The 23,893-nt window shown below is 41.8% G+C and overlaps 2 protein-coding genes across 3 annotated transcripts in view; one reads left to right on the top strand and one right to left on the bottom strand.

Moving 5' to 3' along the window:
• Positions 1-17,750, top strand: part of LOC118409179 — a 43,965-nt gene extending 26,215 nt beyond the window's left edge. The window contains exons 20-47 of the mRNA XM_035810047.1: positions 26-442; positions 1,568-1,673; positions 1,985-2,169; positions 2,571-2,834; positions 3,159-3,428; positions 4,252-4,320; positions 4,594-4,671; positions 5,562-5,717; positions 6,156-6,244; positions 6,682-6,804; positions 7,059-7,115; positions 7,364-7,495; positions 7,767-7,854; positions 8,096-8,238; positions 9,262-9,504; positions 9,895-10,366; positions 10,558-10,730; positions 11,109-11,339; positions 11,579-11,746; positions 12,243-12,400; positions 12,774-13,446; positions 13,669-13,825; positions 14,218-14,456; positions 14,665-14,839; positions 15,129-15,821; positions 16,296-16,546; positions 16,995-17,280; positions 17,564-17,750. Coding sequence (XP_035665940.1) covers positions 26-442; positions 1,568-1,673; positions 1,985-2,169; positions 2,571-2,834; positions 3,159-3,428; positions 4,252-4,320; positions 4,594-4,671; positions 5,562-5,717; positions 6,156-6,244; positions 6,682-6,804; positions 7,059-7,115; positions 7,364-7,495; positions 7,767-7,854; positions 8,096-8,238; positions 9,262-9,504; positions 9,895-10,366; positions 10,558-10,730; positions 11,109-11,339; positions 11,579-11,746; positions 12,243-12,400; positions 12,774-13,446; positions 13,669-13,825; positions 14,218-14,456; positions 14,665-14,839; positions 15,129-15,821; positions 16,296-16,546; positions 16,995-17,280; positions 17,564-17,703 — 6,236 coding nt within the window. The 3' untranslated portion in view covers positions 17,704-17,750. The remainder of the gene's footprint in view (positions 1-25; positions 443-1,567; positions 1,674-1,984; positions 2,170-2,570; positions 2,835-3,158; positions 3,429-4,251; positions 4,321-4,593; positions 4,672-5,561; positions 5,718-6,155; positions 6,245-6,681; positions 6,805-7,058; positions 7,116-7,363; positions 7,496-7,766; positions 7,855-8,095; positions 8,239-9,261; positions 9,505-9,894; positions 10,367-10,557; positions 10,731-11,108; positions 11,340-11,578; positions 11,747-12,242; positions 12,401-12,773; positions 13,447-13,668; positions 13,826-14,217; positions 14,457-14,664; positions 14,840-15,128; positions 15,822-16,295; positions 16,547-16,994; positions 17,281-17,563) is intronic.
• A 3,867-nt stretch (positions 17,751-21,617) lies between these two features.
• LOC118404345 (zinc finger protein 678-like) overlaps positions 21,618-23,893 on the bottom strand; it is a 3,369-nt gene continuing 1,093 nt past the window's right edge. Inside the window, exon 2 of one of the 2 annotated variants that reach the window (XM_035803425.1) lies at positions 21,618-23,117. In XM_035803425.1, coding sequence (XP_035659318.1) covers positions 21,788-23,107 — 1,320 coding nt within the window. In that variant the 5' untranslated portion in view covers positions 23,108-23,117 and the 3' untranslated portion in view covers positions 21,618-21,787. Of the gene's footprint in view, positions 23,124-23,893 lie in introns of both variants that reach the window. The other variant, XM_035803417.1, reaches the window with a different exon arrangement.

Raw genomic sequence — 23,893 nt, 5'->3', positions numbered from 1 at the left:
TAAAAGTCTATTTTCTAATTTTCAGCTTTTTTCCTGTTCGAATGGACTCCAACCCCACATATGACCTGCTCGTGTATGTATGCAAACAGCGCCACACATGTGCCACAGATAGGCTTTTGTTTAGCGCAGCATCCTCAAAACCACTGGCTGCACACTGCAGAGGGAACTCTTAGAAACGGAGACACTTCACAGTGTCTCGAGCTTCTTCCCGATAACGAAGTTATCGCGACAGCCTGTTCACCGATCAGAGAATCTATGTTGTTTGAAGTCATTGATGACGTCCTGAGCTGGAGAGTGTTGGGGAGAGAGGTTTGCTTCGATAACAGAGATGGTGTGGTAGAGCTGGTGAACTGTTCCGATGTTCAGAATGTTTTGAGGAAATTACCTTTACACGAGGTAACTGAGTTGCTGACGATGTCTACACCATGTGACGCCAGAGAAGGTAAATCCGTGTGGCAGTTTCGGTACCATGCCTTGGTCAGGTCTTCATCCGATTTTGACTACTTATCATATAAGGAGTTGGCAGTGATTTGGTTGAGATTGACAAATTTGTCTAGTCATCGGTTGATTTGTCGATGGTATATTAGACATTTAGGTAGAGCATCACGTAATTAAGGGTTAATGACCCGCCCCGAGGTGTATATGGTGTCATAACGCCTGGTCCTTTGCTATAACCACCGAATAAAACCACCGATGTTAGCGAAGCGAACGAGGTGGTTTTATGAGGTGGTCACAGCAAAGGACCAGGCGTTATGACACCATGTACACCGAGGAACAGGTGGGTCATTAACGTTATTATCATATAGCCTACCCAAACTTGCAAACTCCTGTATGACGCATAGATCTCTTGGTACTATACGTGTGAATTCCTTTGTCAAATTTCTGAAAATTCACATTTGTTCTTCGGTACATCCATATGTAAGGAGTTTACACATTGTATTTTGAAACCAAAAATTTCCACAGAAAATATTCGAAACATTGCAGGCTTTTTAGAACAACAAAACGCATTATCAATGTTAGAAGGAGCCATTCCCCCTTGCAGTCTGTACTTATTCCCTCTGCTCTGGCATATGTTTTGCTCCTTTTTATTGGTCAATGCCTGCATATAACTTACTTTCTTGTGTGTAAGGCTACTTTTGATTGGTCAAAATGAATCGACACCGGTACCGGTGACGATTTGCATCGACACTGGTGCCGGGACACCGGTGCCGGTGTCGATTCATTCTGACCAATCAGAGGAGCGATACACACCTGCCTGGCCTGAATCTTTGTGTTACGGCGTCATAACCAACGTGGAACGGGGACTTCTGATTGGTCCGCGGGGCCTGTCTATATGATAATCCAAATTAAATCAAGCAACTGGATGAATTTTGTTTCAAGCACTTTCTGTACTGATAAAGGATTGTCTATAAACTTCCGAATATTTCCACTATCTGTTTCGCTTCCTTAATCTATTATGTATTTCGTAATGACACATTATTTCAATAGTTTTAGTCTATTTTTGACTGATTGATTAATGGATTGATTGATTGCAAATTATTTGCCTCTGATGTCATAACATTTTCAGACCCGACAACTGAGGTAACGGGGATGTTGGTAGAAGAAGTTGGGCCTGGAGCAGTGTCGGCACATTGGAACGTATCAGACATGCCTGAGTATGCCTCTCAATCAAGGTAGGTCATGACTTGTAGATGTCACAAGCATTACCATTACCAAAAATAAAATGCGATAGAGTAGTGACAACAAAATCCTATAATGTTTTACCTTCGAATTGGAGTCGCAGCCGCCATATAGATTTATGACGTCATGGGTCGGCCTTCTTGAAGCCTACCAGCTGACTCTTCTCGACCAATCATAGAACACCTCAGAAACACTGTGTCAGAACTACAGATATGTTCATGTTGTGCTCAAAACGAATGAGATGAAGGGAGTTTTTAACAAATACATTGTATCAATTGGTAACTGTTTGACGTGTTTTCTGCAGTACTGTGCTAGTTGCTCAGACAAACCTTAGGACCGGTTTGACGACGAGCTGGAATGTTTCTTGGGACACGGATTTTTTCAACTTCACCCATCTTGAGCTCGAAGTCTCGTACCTGTTGGAGGTATACCTCATGACACCAAGAAGCCACATCTACCTGTCTTACTCAAGGACAATAATGCTACGAGGTAGGACCTTGTCATCGCGATCATCTACCACTTTAAATTAGTTAATGTTAGTTATATCGTAGCAATATGCTTTTTTTTGTTTTTCTAGACACAAAGACGACGTTTCGTTTTATCAAGCTTTTAAATTTGTGCTTTCGTTTATTCATGGTCTTATAAATAAGTTGCTTTCAAGTCGGTAGTCTAAGACAACGTCGTCTCATGATTGTGATCTTGCCGTCTACTCCATTTATATGGTATTTGAAAATTTCATATAAATTTTCGTTTAATGTGATGGCAATATCTAATTACAATAATTGACAAAACATTTTACCTTAACAAAAATGTATTATTTTCGTCGTGCCTGTCTGTGTTTTTGGATAGATTTTATCTGGATGAACTATAATGATGTTTGAACATTCCAGGAAACGACGTCGAGATTCACAATCTGACGGTCTTCTTGGTGACAGATGAAGGTTTTTACGTCACCTGGAACGTCACTTCTTCTCTAGTTATCGGGTATCAGGTTACATATCACCTGATTGATAGCGATGAAGTTGACCAGTTGTATGCGCATCATCCAAAAGTGCATTTAAGGGGGCTGCTTCCAGGGCTGGAATACAACGTGTCCGTAAGAGCCATTGCTACAGCATTTCAGGGTAGCGCCAGCAGTCTCCAACAATACACTGGTAGGTAACGAAAACGCATGTCAAGCAAGTTAGAAGATGTAGTAGAAATAGATTTGTACACGTTGATGTAGTTTAGACATCCGGGTAAAAGATACGACGACAAGTACTGGATGCTACCAGAAACGTATGACAGCTTCCAGAACCTATCACGCGTGCACGCTGCTTGAGTAACTACTATCCTGCTTACATTTTTGATAGTTGTTATTTCACTTCTTACTTATTGACTATAGAAATTATTTAGGAAACAATGCGACTGCAGACCATATAAATATGACCTCGGAGTGTTTTCAAATTTCGCTTATTTTTTTTTACTTCTTCTCACAGTTGTGGACTCCCCGCGTGATTTCCGTGCCGTGACCGTGACGGACCGTTCCGCTACTCTAGTCTGGACGGCGCCAGACGGCGAGGTTGTGGCCTACCTGCTGGAGCTCATACCGGTCCTTTCTCCATCAAAAGCTGCAAACACTTCCCTGAGCAGCAGCCTAACAACAGCGGATCTAACCGGGCTAGCTCCGCTCCAGCCTTACGTCGCCAGGCTCTACGCCGTTGGTCACGCAGGCGTTAGCGGCGGTGTGTCTGCTCCGTGGATAACAGGTTAGAACCCTAATGAGAAAAATAAGCTGTTTTTCACCGCAAAGGCAATACCGCCCCCGTAGCGGTTGAGAGGCGATGGGTGGTACCGACATCCGACGAACTTTGACCCAGTGCTGTTCCATGGATAAATGGCCAACTGTTCTAAGTCAGAGAACATTGTAATTGTGAACATCTTAACCCTATTCAGATCGGGGTGGGGAACTTTTGAGACCCGCGCCATCTTTCGTGTTACGCTAGCGCTAGAGTCACCAAATATAGCTACTTTTCCTAAAATTTAGTCGGCAACATTTTCAGTGTTCGGTTGCAACAATATTTAAGGAAAAGTCGCCAAGTTTTGTAGTCCTAGCATGCGTCGTTCGGCAGTTATACGACATCAAAGTTGGCGCAGGCACTTTTAGCCCCCCCCCGTGTAGATAGGGTTAAATAAGACCAGCTTATTATCTCTAAAAATTGTTTTCCCACCAAAATATTCATATGAACGTTTTTAGTCTATTTTAGTCATTTGAGGCCATTGTCTCCCGGCCTCAAAGGTTCCTACTAAGCCCCAATTTTAGTGTAGTGATATTCCATATATTGTGTCCATCATAATTAATCTGTAATCTCAGACAATCTCATAATGGCGCAATGATGGAGAAACTAAACTTTACTTAACCAACACACAAAAATAGTCAGGACAAATTTTCGACTGACTTCATCAGCTTTGTTCATTGAGTTGATCCATCTGCTGCGGATTTGGGTAAGTCCCATCTATTTTACCTGTGTTGGTTAGCTAAATAAGGTTAGTTCCTCCATAATGAGATCATCTATTTTTCACCCGAACCAGAAGCGGCTTCTGAGCAGCAAACATCAATGACATTAATTACTACGGGCGTTTCATCTACAGAAGCTACCAGTAAGTGTGTCCAATGGTTTCTTCTCCTCCTGTCCTTTTAGTTTTGCAGCAATCTTGGTAATCTTCCAAAAGTCCTCTTCCAGGTAGACAATCATTTTGCATGTTGTCTTGTATGACGAACCAGAGTTCCTCCCCCATACCTCAAAATGATATTTTTGTCAATGACTAGGGAAAGTATGGCGTATGTCATATGAAGTTGATGTACATTCTACTTGAGATCATCACTTGCGTAAATATGTACGAACAATTTGAACATTTTTTCCTTTCCCAAAGTTGCTACTTCAGCATCCACACCAGCTCAATCAACAACAGAGAACGTCGAGCCAGATACAACAGATGGTATTTTGGAAGGTAGGAAATGGGTATTTACACTTTCTTAACCATCATCTGGAAAGATGGAAGGATGCCTACTACTAATGTTTTTGTTTGTTTTGTTTGTTTATTTTCATACACCTGGGTAGCCTATTCAGTGCTAGTACACTGGTTTTCAATAGGGCCCAGTATTCACATATACATACAAGGAAATAAAAACAACTTACAGAGAGAAAAGTAGACATATACGTCGGAACATATAAATACAACTGAAACATAAAAGACATAGATAAATCAAAATCATAATCCGATCCAAGGTCAACAGTTTGGGAGGTCAGAGGTCACTACTCAGTACTGAAACTATGTTAGGTCTTTCAAAGCTGACTTAAATGAATTTAGGCTTTGAACTTGCTTAATGTAGGCTGGAAGTGAATTAAAGTGTTTAGCACCTCTGTATGAAAATGTACGCTGTCCTGTTGTGGTATTGAAAAAGGGTTTGTATAGGAGTGATGTCTGTCTGGTTTGGTAATTGTGTAAATTGTGGTTGTGAGAGAAGATGGATGATAGGTATGTTGGTGCTAGCCCATTGATACACTTGTAAACCATAATGCACACATGATCCCGCTTCTCCCTGCGAGGTACTGCCAGCTGAGCTTCTCATGAAGGTTGAGGACACTGCTGGACTGTAGGCTGAGTTGCAGAACTACCCTGGCAGCCCGGTTTTGTAGCACTTGGAGTTGTTGTTGTCTCCCCACTCCGCAGCTATCCCACACGGTGTCACAGTAATCCAGAAGGTTAACGTTAACGGTATAGTTGGGTCAGAATTAGGACAATATAAGGGTAAGCAGTTCCAACGTTTCACTCCCTTTAGTCCTCGCTCAAACTTTGCTGACACAATAATTGATGCATTAACTTTAATTCCTATCCAGGCAAAGGGGGAATCGAAGAAAGTGATCTCGATAACGAGGAGCTAAGCGACGACGGTTTTGGAGGCTTTGGACCACTATCGAGTGATGAATCGTGGGATTCTGAAACCCCCAACCAGGACTCTGAAGTCAGCAGCAGCTCGGATGTTGAGGCTTACGGTTGGTTTAATGTTGATTGATTTTTGTACTATTACGTAATAGATCAAAATGTTATAGATACTTGAGCAAACTTTACAAAGACATGAAATTTACGAGAACAAGTAGGGCTATTAAAATTCTGCTTTCTTTTGAAGCTACCACCCCCATCTCGTTGAAGATTCCGGAGCCGATATATCGTACACCCTAAGGTTTGAGTCGATCGCACCAGGGATGGAACCCTACCCTACTGTTTTCGGGTGTGGCGGGTTCTTTAAACTGCTCGAGTTGTGGCTGTCCCCAAACATGAGACCTCTAGTCTCTAAGTATTAATTTTCTCTTGAGTGTAGCGAGGAACGTCGTGTAAAGATCGGTGACATGTCAGTGGATATGACGGGATTTGAACCCATTACACTTTGGGGTCTGGGCCATCCTAAAACTAAAACACATGACCTCACTAAGTTTATCGAGACATATCCATTTCAGATCAACAACAGCCAGACCGGAGCCCTTCCGACATAACTGTTGACTACGAGGTGGACACTAGTCAGGTAATGTGGTCATCATGCTCAAAACTTGGAGATGAACCAGAACGTCAGAATTGCGTGGTGTTGATGCACTAACAGGAATAAACTCTTATATATTTCTCTGACAACGAATAGCAAAAGTGTGATCAAGCAATCGTAATCTTAAAGAATCCATATATATGTCCATCGGTCGAACGACGAGTGATACTGATGGCAACCTTCGATGCCCAGACATTAGCATATATCAAAGGCGACTCCAGACTCTACCTACCTATGGGTAAAGATCAATAAACAAGATATCATCCTGAATAGAAAATATGTTACGATTGTGAATGAAACTCTAACAGTTACGTTTCTACCATAATCTATCCTGTTCATACACGTACATGTAGGTATCGATCAATATTCCTACGTTTGCATTAAGAGCTCCATTTTGAGTTTTCCTGTTATGTCGTTTCCAGACTTTTCCACCGTTGATGGTCGAAGGTCTCGCCATCCCCGCCATTGATATCGTGGATGTCAATAACATCGCGGCAACGGATCCAGCGGCACTTGTAGAAGCACTAGCAAGAGAAACGCAGTCGGTAAGCATCACAACGGCCACAAATAGTTGTATCAGTATTGATGATCAATAGATCTATATGAATGTAAAGAATGTGTCTTCAACAAAAGAATCGTCTGAACAAGCAGCCGACACGCGGTTGTATCATTTTTGTCGAATATCCATCGTCACGAGTTAAAACATGTCTTCCAAAAAATTCTGCCTTATTCTCAAAAACAAACAACTATGACACATACCATGTTAATCCATGTGTAATATGTACGTTTGTCACAATAGGATCTGGGTGAACATCCTGCCATTGCTGAGAGTGCTGACAAAACTTTGAGCGATAACGTGAGTAAAATACCAGATTTTTTTTCCGTGATATTCGGTTAACATTGCATTTTATTGAGTTTGAGTAGCTTGGATAGTTATGACAAAAAGCAAGTTATAGTTCGCCCACTTTCCAACTTCAATTCAAGCAGGTCAATTATAAAGGTTAGTACGAGTAGACTGTGCATGTTCTTTGCTTATTCACATATGGATCTCATTAATATATGTCTCCCATTGATTTGCATCCTTTATTCGATTATGTGCATCAGAGCTGTAAAGAGGCCTTTGATATACTAACAATTGCATCAGAGCGTTTGGGGACCACAAACGCTGCTGGCGTCCTTGCCCAGTTATGTGAAGCTGCCATCAACGCGTGTAAAGACAAATCACTGGAAGTAAAGGTGTGTTTTTGTCTGTCAATGAGTAGCTAGAATCCTACAAGTGTTTAGCGTTGGCTTTTACGTTCGTCACGTAATGCTAGTTGAATATTCAAGAAATATTTTTAAATTAGTACATTCAGGAAAGGTTATGTATTTGTACGCCAAGGCAAATTCTTCGTCGGCTATTAAATAATTTTCTTTAGATTTAGATGTAAATTTATTGGAATTGCAGACAATGCATACATGACAAACTCAAGCAGCACATCTTTAACCCTACTATTTGCATATAAAGCTTACCTACATCACTGTTCTGGACAACCTGAACGATGACCTTACGAGAAGGGTAGTGACGACAGAAGACGTAACACGCATCAGTACAGGTAAGATGATATCGAGGTCCAAGATGAACTTTTTGCAAGATGCAACACAACATTAATTGATCACAATTGGGGCACGTTTTCGGTCTTGTATTGGAGGATGCACGTTATTGTTTTGATGATAGAGAACTTGCAAGTCCACTTTTACGGCAAAACAATAGCCTGAAGCCCTTAGCATCCACTGTTGCCCCTTTTACACACAGCTTGTACCCATGTGCCCTAACCTGATTTCATTGTGATTCAGACATGTTACGATCCGTTGGACACGTCTTCCATGAAGCACTTAGTCAGGCAGACGACGATTCGATCACGAATGATGACTTTTTGTTGTCACCTGAGGAGAGAGAAGATCGGAGTCGGCGAATGAAAGAAGAACGCGACCAAATGGTATATTAATCTATTTCATATTTGTTTGCTGTGATGCTGTACCTTTATTTGTTTATTATCTCCATGAAAAATGGAGATACAGTTTTGGGTGTGTCTGTGTGTTTTTGTTTCCGGATATTTGTGGTCAGAATAACGCAAGAACCTCTCGATGGATTGCCATGATATTCGGTATTTTGTTAGGTGATGAAAAGACAAAGGTCAAGGTCAATTTTGGGACCTCTGGTATGTGACCTTGGTACTGCAGCAGAAATGCCGTCTCTTGTATCTTTTGACCTGGATGTCTTAATTTTTTGGTGGCAGATAGCTGATGACGTAAGGAATATGTCGTGTATGCTTGGGTCCCATGGCAGGATGCTCTGGAACTGCAGGGGCGTTTTTCTCATAATCTTCTTAGGAGGATAACTGGACAAGGGAACGACAAATTTAGATGATATTTGGTATATAGGTAGCTTAGACAGAGAGGTACATAATCAAGTGCAAATTATGCAAACTGGCACTTAATTGGCATAATTAATGAGGGAAATCTATATTTGTAGTTTATGCCATTGTAGGACTCAAATACCTGTCATATATGTAGTTTGTGGCTGATGGAACATTAACAGATATCAATTATGCAAATACGCCCCTAATTTGCATAATTGATGTAAAGTGCTATAATTCTTCTAAATGGTAAATGATTGCACAATCAACATTGTGACAAGAATAAGATATCTAATTTTGTTCCTAACCAATAAGAATAAGATATCTAATTGTGTTCCTTGTGATCATAACCAAGCATAGATAATGTAAATGTGAAAATCATTTACATAATCATTTACATAATCAGACCATTTAATGGAGATATGAGGTCTCCGAACTCTTGCTTATGATGTTGCACCTTCCAATTTGGGAATACAGTATACCATTTTCATTTCCACTTGAGTTTTTTTGGAATGTTTGAAGCTGTACTGTCACGATCAAGATTACTGTTCTTGATGATCTACGTTTTTACTTCAATTCCAAAAATTCTGATATCATATGCAGAAACGAGCAGTTGCTGCACGAGGCCGTAAGGTACTAAACGGTATGGCAGATCTTCTGAGACGAGAGTTGAGACCAGCTGGCCCAGCAAGACGCATCGACACCGACAACCTCAGCCTACAAGTACAGAAAATCCGTGGAATGGATCTGGCGGATTATCGACTGAACGGCACAGGCGTGAACACGGCCTTTCCCTCTGCTGAAAAACTGTTTAAAGGCTTTGTGCCGAGGTATATTGACGCTAAGGTATGTTGCACCTTCTTTTTACATTAAACACTGACATCTTGTTACAGCACTGAGCACATTCCACGCTTGTAGACTGCCGTTTGTGTGGGCAATGTAGTGTCATATGATATGATGGGTAAGTTAGGGTAACAAATAGTTGTATCGATATTATGTGCGTCAGAATCTTAATTTTCATTTGAAATCCTTTCCAAAGGGAAATCAGAATTACACTGAAGTGACATTTATACTGTGAAGGCAATCAAGTGACATTTGGTACACATTGATGGAAGGCTTGAAGTTTATATATTTCCTTCATACTCGAGTCAATGTTGAAAAGTCTCTTCTTTTGCATCGTTTATTCTGAGTGAACGATTAGGTTCCTGTGTCCAACATCTCCTGCTTTCTCTCTAGCTCATTAGTTACCATGACAACCCCTTCACGTGGGGAAACAACTCAAACATCATCAACTCTGGTGTCCACGACATCTCTCTGATACCATCGACCATGTCCCCCGGGGAAATAAGAGACACAGAAGAGGATATCCTGATCACCATCGGCACCAATGGAGCGGACTCTTCCAGCGGACTTGTTCATGAAGTAGATTCCACCGGCAATGGGAGCGTGGTGCACCATGTATTCAACGTCTCAGACGTAGATGATGCTTTCGTCGTCCAAGTCATTGCGCTGAACAGGAGTTCCAGAATATCCGTGTTCGGGAGAGGAGGAGGCTTGGCCCATAGTAAAAACTGTGAAGTATGTTTGACCTGGCAGGACTGGAAACCGACTGCCTCCCATCATGGCGCTCCTGAGTCTCGGTCTGTCATGTTTTTCTTGTCGGGAAGGAATCATACCGGAAAGTATGCTGTTGGAGTACAAGTTGCTGGTAAGAATAACCCCTATTTTGTACAACGTAATTCAAAATCAGCTGAGCTGGCAGATAGGTAAGATCAGCTGAGTGGAACACATTGATCTATAAACGAGGGAGAATGGTGACAGTTATATAATAGGTAGTAACTAGTGTAGGTTTGACTGTATATGTAAATATTTTTATGACAAATTTTAACTTCTACCTAGGTGTGGACGATGTCTACCAAGATGCAGTCGATGACGGCGTACTTCTTGTAGACCCTGCTGATCAGCCCGGTTTAAGCCTGAATGGGACCCAGTTCTACAGCCTGAAGGTGCTGCGTCTGAGCTGTCGTTATTGGGCGGAGGACACAGAGAGCTGGCTGTCCAACGGATGTAGAGTAAGATCTATTGGTCATGGTTATTTTGGTCAGTTTGGTCCCTTCTGTGTTCGAATGCTTTTCGTAATCTAGCAGCCAAACGTGAAAGTAGTTTGGTAGTTTTGCCGCGCTTACCTATACTTTGTAACAGCTGCTGGGTAAATAGAATTCCGCAAGTAGAGGCTGTAACAAGCAATTCGTGACATAAAGTGTTCTGGTATAAAGGAACGCAGATTACATGTACTTGTGCGTCAGCAGGAAGACCTTTTATTTCCTTACACCTATGTGAAGCTAACGGGACCTCAGTTAGCAAGGCCTGAAGAGTTCGTTAGAACTGGTTGTAAAATTCAGGTTGGAGTAATGCTCAACGTTTCCATAACATCTATGTCGTCTCGACAGGTACACCCGACCTCCACAGTCACCGAGACTGTCTGCGCCTGTAATCACATGACAGCATTCGGGGCTGGCTTTGCCACCGCGCCAAACACGATTGACCAGACCACCGTGTTTGACAAGTTCGCGGACATAGGGAACAACGCAGGGGTTCTCGCTACCGTGCTGACGACATTAGCTCTGTACTTTATCGGGGTCATCTTTCTAAGGAGAGTGGACAAAGCCGGGATGAAGAAGGTAAGATTATGAGGAAAAACATCCTCTGAATGAGAACAGAATGAGATATTCCAATTTCACCCAACTATACAATGTCGTAACGAAATGATATAGCATGTAATACACACATGCATATACATTTTGTGTTAGTCAATCATCGAAGTGGTTTGATCTGAGCCTCCAAGCCCGATGTCGATGCATTCACCGTTGTAATTTGTTGCAATAATGTTAAATAGTTGTACATGTACTTTCTTTGGCAGTTGATTGTCCATAGCCTACCAGACAACCGCTCCACGGACACATACTATTACAAAATCACAGTATACACCAGTCATGGCAGAGGGTCTGGAACCAAGTCTAACGTGGCGTTCTCATTGTTTGGAGACAAAGGGAGTACTTGTGTTAGGGTGTTCAAGCAAGGCCCGGAGGTAAGGGTTGAACATACCATCTATAAGTTTTATATTGTATGAATGTAACTATACCATTTTGCTGTGACTTATTTTCTGATTTACACATGATGCATGAAACGACAGTTTTTTCTTGTTATTGACCACGCAACGAATGAGATACTGAAGTAACAATATCTCACTCTGACACAGACATATGGGGAAGGATCAATTAGAAATAAGGATATCTCGACATAGATATTTAGATCTGCATGCACCCTGGCATTCTGTGTGTCATTCGATAGTTAAGCAATGAACGTTTCAGATCAAACACCGTAAGCCCCGCCTCCTGTTCTATTTCCAACGCCTACTGTGGGTTCTATTTTTTCGTTATAGTGTTCTACGGTCCATCTAAAGATGTCCCTGAACTACGTTATAGTATGCAATGCCACCAGACCATTGCCTATGGTCCACAAGCTTGTTTGAAATCAAGTCTTTAACATTACATCCTATAAATGTTAACCATAATCCATCTTAGACCTTCCAGGCTGGTGGCATGGATATCTTCTTGATGGCTGTAGAAGAAAGTCTGGGTGATCTTCATCGACTTCAGATCTGGCATGACAACCAGGGCGGCGACGACAGGGCCTGGAAGCTAGATAAAGTTATCGTGAGAGATCTGCAATCAGGCGATACGTGAGTACAATTGAACTATGATCCATGTTTCCGCACAAAGTGTTCATTTAGGCTCACAAAATCATTAGTTGCACTTACAATGAGCAAAATGAGCATGAAAATAATGCATAATTGCCTGTTCAGCATGAACCCAGTCCATGTAGAGCTACTAGAAGTGCCCCGGTTTGATCTGGATGCAAACTTGTACAGTTGATCACCTTTACTGAAGGATCTTAGATAATTTCCCCCTTTAAGTGTTAACTAAAAGAATACTGTCGGTACTGCCCACCTGTCACACAGACCAGATTCTTTCGGTTTCCTGAGTGGTCTTCGTGGACAGTATTAACGTACGTTGAATTCAAACCTTTTTGTTGTGTTTTGTTTATTATAACAGAAACAGCTTCCTCTGTAACCAGTGGCTCTCAATGGACCATGGCGACGGTCGTATCAACCGGATTCTTTCTGCTTCAACAGAGCAAGATCTATCGTCCTTCCATCTTTTCACTACAAAGACAGCCGGCGATTTTAGAAATGAGCACATCTGGCTCTCCACCTTATTCTGCTCCAGTGGAAGCCATTTCAGTAAGGTCCAACGTCTCTCGTGTGGACTGTGTATCATCTACACCACCATGATTGCCAACGCCATGTGGTACAAAACGGAAGACAATGTGGAGCAGACGACAGTGGTGAATCTTGGGATAGTTTCGTTCACCCTTCACGAGTTGTACGTCAGCGCAATGACGTCGTTGTGTGTCCTCCCCGTGAACGTGCTCCTCACCCAGCTCTTCAACCGGTGCAAAGAAAAACCACAACCGGCCAAGAATTCCGTGCATGCTGCAGAGAAAGAAAACGTCAGATCTTTGCTGTTGAAACCACGGTCATCCTCCCAATTCCTTCCCCATGGATTTGTGTACGTGGCCTGGTCATTCCTGGTCCTCGTCTGCTGCATATCGGCGTTCTTCACCATTCTCTACAGCCTGGAGTGGGGACCTGAGAAGGCAAACGCGTGGCTGAAGACATTTTTGATGTCCTTCGTACAAGATGTGTTTGTAGTTGAGCCAGTCAAGGTAAGAGCTGTCTTTTTATGAAAAGCTAGCTGTTATGGTGCATGTAATGCCCTGCAACCAGAGGAAACCTTTTAAGGAGTATTGGGGTACCCAACAACTACACCAAGCGTTTTTCGGTCAAAAATTTTACATCTCAAGCTTTCTTCTGTTGTCAGTAGATATGTTAATGGCAGACTTCTCCTCTTTACTTTTACGCCACCATTGTCTTTGCTCCTCCTGCAGATACTGGCTGTCTCTGCCCTGGTGTCGTTTATCTGTAAGAAAGCCGCGGTGGTATCGACGAGGGACGACTTCGTCAGACAACACATTGGCGTAGAGGATTCCAGTCCGTCAGAAGGCGGTCTGTTTGCCTGGATATCTCACCGTGCGACCATGAGAGGTTTGTAGCACTTTGTAGTATCAGAATCCTTGGGTGCCAAGTCCTGCCAGCTCAGAGGCTGTTAATTGCCGTTGAAGATCATTATGTTCAAAACAGAATCTAGTAGAATCACTTTTTACTCTATTAGACTCATGATTTTACGCTATCTGTCAATAATTTTCGAGCTTTTGATGGACCGACGTCAACGTTGTGTAAACGACATTGAAATATGTGCACTTAAAAATTACTTCGGTCATATGTGTTCTGGCATTTGTTGCAATGAGATTCTGAAAAGCATGGCATCAGAAATACGTGCAATTCTGGGCTGTTCATATCTGTGTCGATTATGTCAATATCGCTTTTGAAGTGGGGATGACTTTAGGAAACTCTATGTGTATCTTTCTTTTCACTAGTGGCTAAACAGCAGCTACATATGGCACTCTCGAAGCATCACAAGTCGGATGCAGATTCACAGAAAGAGCGAATGAAGAAGGAAGAGACAAGAAAACAAACAGACAATGTGATACAAGAGGTTGTCGGCTTCTTCCTGATCGTGATGATTCTGCTCGTGGTGGCTAATGGAGGTACAAACGTTTACTCGCACCACGCCTACAACACGCTGGGAGACATCTTTCAAACGGACTTTGATCAGGTCAGATTATGTGATTCCCTCATTCTTTTTATAAGACACATAAAACCACGCACACACACACACACGCACACACACAGACACACACACACACACACACACACACACACACACAGAGACACACACATGCACACACACACATAACTCTACTGTATGTTTGCGTGGATACTTTTTTCAAGATAAAACTCTCACAATAGCTATTTGTTCACAGATCCAAACGGCGGATGACTATTGGTCGTGGGCGCGCGATGTCCTTGTTCCGGGTCTATTCCAGGAACAACATTACAACGGTGATAAACTCGGGTGGAGACGGAAGCGTTTCATCAGTGACGCCGTTTCTTACAGGATCGGAGCTGCACGCTTCAAGCAGATACGAGTCAAATCTAGTAAGTACTCGTCTTTAGTAGAACATGATCAAACTATGCTGGATGCATCAGTGTTCCATTCTGTCGGTGTAAAGGTACATCCATCACGTCAGCGTGGGCTAATGACTGCTCTATAAAGTGATATTTCAGAAACCAAAGTTAAATATTGAAAAAGAAATAATTACGCTAAATAGGTACAAAGCCCTTTTATCTTTTTTAAGTGATTTTGTTCCCAAGCCATATATATTTGCATACAACGTATATGAATAGATAGATGTAAAACTTGCTATCTTCTTCCACCCACTTCAAGGGTCCTGTGGCTTTCACCAGCGCTACACCAGCCTGTTCTTGAACCAGGAATGCAACAGCGGAAACTCCTTCTCAGACGGGGAAACGCGAGACTTTTTACCCGGATGGAGACTCCTCTCCTCCTCCAATTCGTCCGAAGATTTGCTTGAGCAATCCTCCTGGATCTACCAGATCCCCGACTCTGGTGGCGAGCTCCCCGCGATGGCAGACATTGCCACGTACGGCTCGGGAGGTTATGTTGCCGGAGTAGGCAGAAACAAAGATGCCGCCCTCGCTGTCATCGCTGACCTGGAGAAAGCCGACTGGATTGACCGCTATACACGCACTGTCGTCTTGGAGTTCACGGTTTATAACGCCAACATCAACTTCTTCAGCACGATGTCGTACACGGTGGAGTTCCTCAACATGGGAGGGGCGGTGTCGTCCCGTTCTATCCGGACCTATCGCTTACATCGGTTCGTGGGCCCAGCTGGGTATGTAATCCTGGCTCTGCACATCATTTACGTGGCGTGTTTCCCGTACACGCTGTACAGAGAAGTAAAACTGATGAAGGAACAAGGGAAAAGGTACTGCCAACAACCGTGGAACCTTCTCGAGATTGTCAACATCCTGGTTTCTTTCAGCGCCTTTGCCGTGTTTGCTGTAGACTACATTACATCGAGGAATACCCTGGACAAGCTACTTCATCATCATGGTAATAACTTCAGTTTGTATGGTATGATTTCTTCGCTTTGCTGTAGAGATGCATCATATGGCATTAAACATCATGGTATATGACGTGAGACAGCTTTAAGAAACCCCGTCTTTATCAGTACATAATTCATATTCTGCCGACGTTTCAAAAACTGTCTGTCATGACAAGTTTACTTGCACCAATAAAGACTAATGATAAATAATTTTCGAAATAGTTAAAACTTCTTCTGTACACAGCACTTTGTATTCTCCTGCAAATGTTTGAACATCTGTCATGACAAGTACACCTACTGATTTAGCAGCGATAGAAAGTGTTCAGTATGCACTGATGAAAGCAACCAAGTTGTTAAAACGTTTGCTTAAGACTAAAATAGGGCTGTGTAAAGAAGACTATGTTCAACTTTTAAAAAGTTGATTACAAAAATTGTACATTTCATGATGCAATTTTTATTCTTTTCTTACTCCCTTTCTTTAGAGTCGTCGAAGTACATCAGCTTCGATCTTGCTTCCTTCTGGAACCAGGTGTTTGTTTGGACAGTGGCCACCGTCGCCTTCATCAACATCTCAAAGTTTCTTCGCCTCCTTCGCTTCAACCCGCTCATGTCTGTCTTGATGACGTCATTACGGCGGATGTTACCAGAGGTCGCGGGCTTTGCCGTCTACTTCACCTTCCTGTTTATGTCATTCGTGCAGCTGGGACACTTGGTGTTCGGACTGAAAATACAGGTGTGGGCCGTTTATTGTTTCCGATTTCTTGAAAAGGATATTTTTTATCATCGGTGACACTGGGCACATGTCTTCATCCCTTACGTTAGTACCAGAATTATGGCAGGATGCCTGGCAACGTCAGTTCACCTTTATCCGCGGGGTAACCTATATCCGTTGTTTTAGAATTATGGTATTCAGGGATGTCAAGTCAACGGATGGTGGTTTCAAATTGCATTACTTTGAACATGTTGCAATTTGAAGTCACTGTCCTTCAAGGAACGGATACAGAATACGGATAAAGGTAAACTATGACACCCTGTATGTTATCCACGAATGTATTCATTAGGCGTACGAAGCACAAATATAAAAGTGGAACAGTTTTATCAGCATTTAAAGTATGTCAAACTTTGCTTTGATCTATGGAGGACGGTCGGAAGACGCTTAATGTGTGGTTTGCGTTTTACAGGAATACTCCACGATTACCGCATCAGGAAAAAGTCTTTTCCTCTGTGCACTGGGGATTTTTGAATTTGATGAAATTCTGAGCACCAGTAGAATCATCGGGCCCTTGTTCCTGTACACCTATCTGTGCATCGTCTTCATCATCATCATCAACATCCTGGTGGCCATCATTAATGACGCACTTGTGGTCATGAGAGGGTTCACGCCGCCTCCGGAACATAGGGAGATTCTGGAAGAGTTGTGGAGGAGGCTTGCCAACTTCCTTGGTCTGGCAAACTCTGCAAGTCGGGGTAAGTCAAGCCTCCACTTAGAAGTAGAAGTCAGCATTTAGACTAGAGTATTGAAATGTTATATCATTGTTCATTTTCTGTTCGGCTTTTTATATATTGTTACTTGCAATCAACCTTAGGGCAGGAATTTGTAATACACTTTGATAACCTATATTGTGCAACATGTGTGTCCATACACATTTGTAGGAAATAAAGTCGGTACCACTATCTATGATTCCTACTTGTGATGTAACTCCGTAAGTGTTTATCAGTCTCCCACTGACGCGATGACGATGTTTTACAGAGGATGACATGCTGGCATTGGAAAGACTGGATGATCGTTTGACTCGACTGGACCTTCTTACACGGGCCATGAAGGAGAGAAAAGTCGCAGAGAATGTGATGCGAAGCTACTATCAGGCTTTTGAATTACCTAAAAAATGACTTTGTCATTGGCCAAGTGATGAAATTCGATGTTAGAAATGATTAGATATCCAAGAATAATGTAGTAGGCTGAGGTCATGCTATAAATGATATACTAAACTTAAAGTTTGTTAGAGATAAATTTTGAGCATTTTCGTGATGACATTGCATCTTTTCGCAGACATTATACCGGCTTCTACTTGTAATGGACCTGACACCATAGATATCTGAATATATATGTTATCTGATGTAATATGAATATAAGGTAATGACTTGTGTATTGGTAGCGAGGGTATATAAGCTCCAAGCTATTTAGAGAGACGCGACATGAAGAATTGTGAATGATGATCAGCTAGCCATACAGGGTTCTTCTTTAGTTCAGTCCAGGTCACTTCATTTTGACATCGCTTCAGGTTACTTAGAATAATGTTGATTATATGTAAGATTGCAGATTATGTAACAAGCGTTTAAACCTAATAAATCTCCCAAGTAATGACGGAGCCCGGCTTTGTCGTGTTCATGTATATATGTTTACATTATTCCAGCTTGTAAGAAAAGGCAATGTCCCTTTGAACCTTGAACCCTCCAACACCCGAGTGGGGTCCATTCGGACCCCAGGCGTACATTTTGAAGTGCCATTTGAAAATTTTTGATCTAAAGAAAAAATCCTTCCGTAATTTTGTCAGTCAATATGTCTTATACCTTCTCCTAAGTTTTCGAAAAAATTGGTACAATAATGTGGAAATTATAAAGAAAGTTTGTGTTCAGTCCCTCTGGGGTCGAAACGGACACCAGCAAAAATGTGCAGTTTTAAAAACAAACTTTGGAAGCTAACTCCTTAACCACTTATAGTATGACTACCAAACTTTCAGATGATAATAAGAATGTAAACCTCAATCTTCACCAAAAATTCTGTGTCATCAACATGTAATGTGACGACATTATGACGTCATTTACCTAATCAGGGCGGCCATCTTGAATTTTTACCGATGACGTCATGAAATTAGCATAAATTATAAATTTCAAGGCATGAAAATTACATTGAATTTCATAGAATTTAATTGTTGTCAGAAAACAGGTGTAGTTCACCAAGAAAACCTTGTTTAAATTGAAATTATCAAATTTTGGCAAAAATATGCCTGTTAGAATATGATTGCCATGGCAACCCCCAAAAATGATAAACTTACTTTATTGACTAAAAACTTTTGCGAACAATATTTGTGATAAATTACAAAGTTTCGTAGCTTTAGCTCTAGCCGTTCATGAGTTATGCGACATAAAATGTTGCTGAGGGCTTCAAAATTCACCTATCTGGTCGGAATAGGTTTAGTGCAAAACGTGGTCCTTCTGATCTTTTGCATAAATTATGATAATGAGATGGAATTAGCAACACCTTAACATCTCAAAACCTTCCTCTTACATTGACGAAGCAATGTATATACAAGATCGCCGATAAGAAATGGTACCGTGGTTTTATGAACAAAACATTTTGGGGTCCGTTTTGGACCCCACTCGGTCATTTTAGTCGCAAAAAAAGGTCGGGTGCTTGAGGGTTAAGAAGGGAAAGTAAATATGTTACTCTTTCCTGTGTGGTTCATTTCCCCATTTGCTACCTTGATTCATTCATCCAGCCATTCATTCATTCTTTCATCATTACACCAGTGATCTACATGTACATGTATGACATGCCCAATAAAACCCAGCAGGATAGACAACATGGCGCAGCTTTGTGTCACACGTCTTGCCTTGTCTCGGACTGTGCCTCTACCTTTGGTTCCAAACCAAAAACTCCTGATGAATGCACTTTTTTCGGTTTCTCCCGTCGATTTTTAGCCACATGTGCTGGCAAATTCAAACCGCCGCAAAAATAACTTTCCTCTATGCGAAGTTAAGTTCCGCTAAAATAGATGCCTCTGAAATGCGTTACTTCGAATTGGCATACTGAGACCCTTATTAGTCATTTTACATAGTGTACCAAGGTTATCAGTCAAAACGTTGTAAAGAAAAAAATAAACATTGTAAACAAAATGATCTTAAGGTATACCCGTCTCTAATGAAAAAAGATGATTTCCTTCAGTGTTATAACAAAACACATTTATTGTAACCGAACAGTAACAGAATAAATGTCATAATGAAATATAACAGAGACCCAAATAAACATTATCATGTTCCTATCATCCCTACAGCTAGCACAATAGAAATCAACTGCTAGGTAGACTGTAAAAAATACATTTGATTATACAAAAGTTATATGAAAGAAGAACCGTTGATGCTATCATATAAGCGTATCATATACAGTGTTATAACGAAGAACCCTAAATTGACACCACAACTAACAAGATTTTCTCAAATCTCAACAATACACAATAACATACAAGAGAACTACAAATACTTCTACATGTATAAACATACAATTTATATCAGTTAGTAACAATGTGACTACTACATCTACTACGACAATAACAGAAATATTAGTTCTAATAGGCTACAATCAAACCTGGACTGCAACAGAATAAACAACGTCGGCAAATGTAAAAGAAGGGCCCTAAATGGACATCACCATGTGTCTATCATCTCCACAGTCACAGTTTTCGAAATTATGATTAGTAAGTAAACCTCTTAAACAAACACTGTAACATCTAAAATATCGCAACAAGTTGATGGTATATTAAAAATAGATAAAGTGTTTTGAAAAGATATTGTTAGAGCTGAATACATATACAAGTGCATACAGGATACATGGAAACATCCCAGGGTTCTAGTGCATTATAGCGTAGTGGCCCACTACGCTAAAATTTGGGACCACTACGCTAAAATAAGGGCCCCTATGCTCATTTTCAACTAGTGCAGTGGTGCTTTGCAATCATTTGCTTGTTCAACAATGTCTAACCAATGTCTGAACAACGCAAAATGATGATATGCCACTCAAAACTGATAAAAAAATCCTTCAAATTACATGTGATGTTAACTGAGTGCCAACTGTACATTTTCAAAATGACTCCCTTCCACAGGAGATTGGTCACTTCGCTACTAATAATAGTACTATGCCATTCCCACTACGCTAATATAAAATCCTGGCTAGAATCCTGCATCCCCACCTATATAGATATAAAATTATGTAACCCTGTGTCTACTTTATCTACAGCTACATTAGGCCACAGCAAGTAAATTTTATGGATGACATCCTCTGCAGACTGCAAAAATAATGAGATAGGGCGAAAAAAACAAGATGAGTAAAAAAAACAAGATGGCTAAATTTTCAAAATAGACACCATACACATACATAACAAGAGTTTAAGTGACAAAACATGGTAGCACTGACAACAAACCATTCATTCCTGTATTCAAGAAGTGAACTAGTGTTGTTAAAGTGACACTATTGTGGTAGACTGGTATTACTTACCAAGTTGCCAACTACACTCATGACTTCCATAGTGGTGCCACTTTTACAGCTATTCAGCTGGTTTCACTTCTATAACTACAATCACGGCTACCTCGCTAGTGTGACTTCTACAAGTACAATCATTAGGCTAAAACACAACATACTGTCCCATTTTGGTACTTTCTTGTCATGTTGACCATCTCCAAGGAAGAAAAAATTCTTGTTTTTTTCCCCTGAAATCTGGCGAAAATTAATGAGCGCGCGGATGTCATCCATAAAATTTACTTGCTGTGGCCTTATCAAAAAGAAACAGATGAGATGGCTCTAAAAAGTGCTACAGTTAAATCCGTATATATGGAACAGGAGGAACGTAAATTAACGTAACCCTGTGCCTAATATCTCTGCGGCTACCGTAAAGAACCTCGTATGCGGAGAAAGGGAACCCAACAAAGTCAACAAGCCTCCTCATCATACTTCAATGACAAATAAAGAAAACAACATTCAACAAAACAAGTAGAAACTAAACTAGAATCACAGAATTCACTTTTTTTGGATTAGTTTTGAATTAAACAAACTAATCAGAGCCTCAACGGAGTATTTTCAATATTAGTTATCCATTACCACAGGAAATTGAGACAATGTGACATTGTACTAGAAGCAAGGAGCATGAACTGAACTAAAAAAAATAATATTTGGGGTATCTCAATCTTTCCCAAGAATCTGTCACACGTGTTTTTTCATGTGACTCTTCATAGCATCCAGTCTACTGAACTGCCTGCTGCACTCCTCACACCTGTAAGGTTTCTCCCCTGTGTGAGTCCGCATGTGCCTCTTCAGACCACCCAGCAGACTGAACTGTTTGCTGCACTTGTCACAACTGTACGTTTTTTCCCCTGTGTGAGTCCGCATGTGGCTCTTCAGATGAGCCAGCTGACTGAACTGCTTGCTGCACTCCTCACACCTGTAGCGTTTCTCCCCTGTGTGAGTCCGCATATGTTTTTTTAGATTAGTAAGCTGAGTGAACTGCCTGCTGCACGCCTCACACTTGTAGGGTTTCTCCCCTGTGTGAGTCCGCATATGTTCCTTCAGATGACCCAGCTGACTGAACTGCCTGCTGCACTCCTCACACGTGTAAGGTTTCTCGCCTGTGTGAGTCCGCATGTGACTTTTTAGATGGCCCTGTGTAGTGAACTGCCTGCTGCACTCCTCACACGTGTAAGGTTTCTCGCCTGTGTGAGTTCTGAAGTGAATCTTCAGATTACGCGTTGTGCCGAACTGCTTGCAGCACTCCTCACAACTGTATGGCTTGTCCCCTGTGTGAGTCCGCATGTGTCGCTTCAAATGACTCAACTGACTGAACTGCCTGCTGCAGTCCTCACACTTGTAGGGCTTCTCACCTGTGTGAGTCCGCAAGTGAATCTTGAGACGACTCGTTGTGCTGAACTGCCTGCTGCACTCCTCACAACTGTAGGGCTTCTCACCTGTATGAGTGCGCATGTGAGTCTTCAGAGCACTAAGTTGACTAAACTGTCTGTTGCACTCCTCACACTTGTAGGGTTTCTCCCCTGTGTGAGTTCGCATGTGTTTCTTCAGATAACCCAGCTCCCTGAACTGCTTGCTGCACTCCTCACACTTGTAGGGCTTCTCACCTGTGTGAGTCCGCATGTGTTTCTTCAGATCACTCAGGTGACTGAACTGCTTGCTGCACTCCTCACACTTGTAGGGTTTCTCCCCTGTGTGAGTCCGCAGGTGACTCTTCAGCTTACTTGCCGTACTGAACTGCTTGCTGCACTCCTCACACCTGTGGGGTTTCTCACCTGTGTGAGTCCGCACATGAGCCTTCAGATTACCCAGCTGACTGAACTGCCTGCTGCACTCCTCACACCTGTAGGGTTTCTCCCCTGTGTGGGTCCGCATGTGAATCTTCAGTTTACTCGGTGTACTGAACTGCTTGCTGCACTCCTCACACCTATGAAGAGTGTTGACAAACCCTCCAACCGAACCTCTGCTGACATCATCACGGCAGCTCTTTGTTGTCACCATCTGGTCGCTTCTATAACTTGTGAAGAAAAAAGTAGGAAAAATTAAAATTTGTCAATGGTATATTTTTTATTCATAAGGTCACATTGACAATTTTATGGATGACATCCTCTGGCGACCCCAAACCTAATTTCTAAAGGGCAAAAAAAAGGAGAAACCTAGCAATAAGAAGCTGCTAAACCACAGGACCATATAGCCTGGATACCATACCCCAACCTCAAAAATATCTTTTGTGTTGGGGTCTGGCAGGATGGCTGTAGAAATGTTCTCGAAGGCCCTTGATCAGAGGGAGGAGAACCTAAGATTTATGACCACTCACACCACAGGTAGCCAGCTACAACACACCACAGTTGGTCAGCAGGCTATCACTGTAGCGAATCAGGTACTTGGTGGCCACTGTTATGGATTCAAAAAATACAGTTGGGGGTCTTTAACCAATCATGGTAGGGGTGTATTACCTCCTGCTGGCCCTGCTGCTGTTCTATTGGTGGAGTTTTTTGCCCACTATAAGGGGCAAAATTGAGAAGAGTTCCTATCCCATCCGGCCAGATCCTTGCACGATAGATACTTGAGATCGGGCTGGGGTTTGGTAACCAGGCTAAGGACCATACATCCAAGACCATTCTTTCCCATGCTTGATTTGTCTTATATTCACCTCCAGTAAGAGTGTAAGAGACAATTGTCACCATTTTCATCATGTTTATTTTTATCATTGCAATTCTTGTTTAAACATTAAAGAGTCCGAACAAGGGCACTGCGGGCCCATGCCCTGACCATATAGCTGGGGAA

The sequence above is a fragment of the Branchiostoma floridae genome, chromosome 2, assembly GCF_000003815.2.
Source record: "Branchiostoma floridae strain S238N-H82 chromosome 2, Bfl_VNyyK, whole genome shotgun sequence".
NCBI lineage: Eukaryota > Metazoa > Chordata > Leptocardii > Amphioxiformes > Branchiostomatidae > Branchiostoma > Branchiostoma floridae.
The sequence above is the reverse complement of the archived record's forward strand: the minus strand, read 5'-3'. Positions and strand labels throughout refer to the sequence as shown.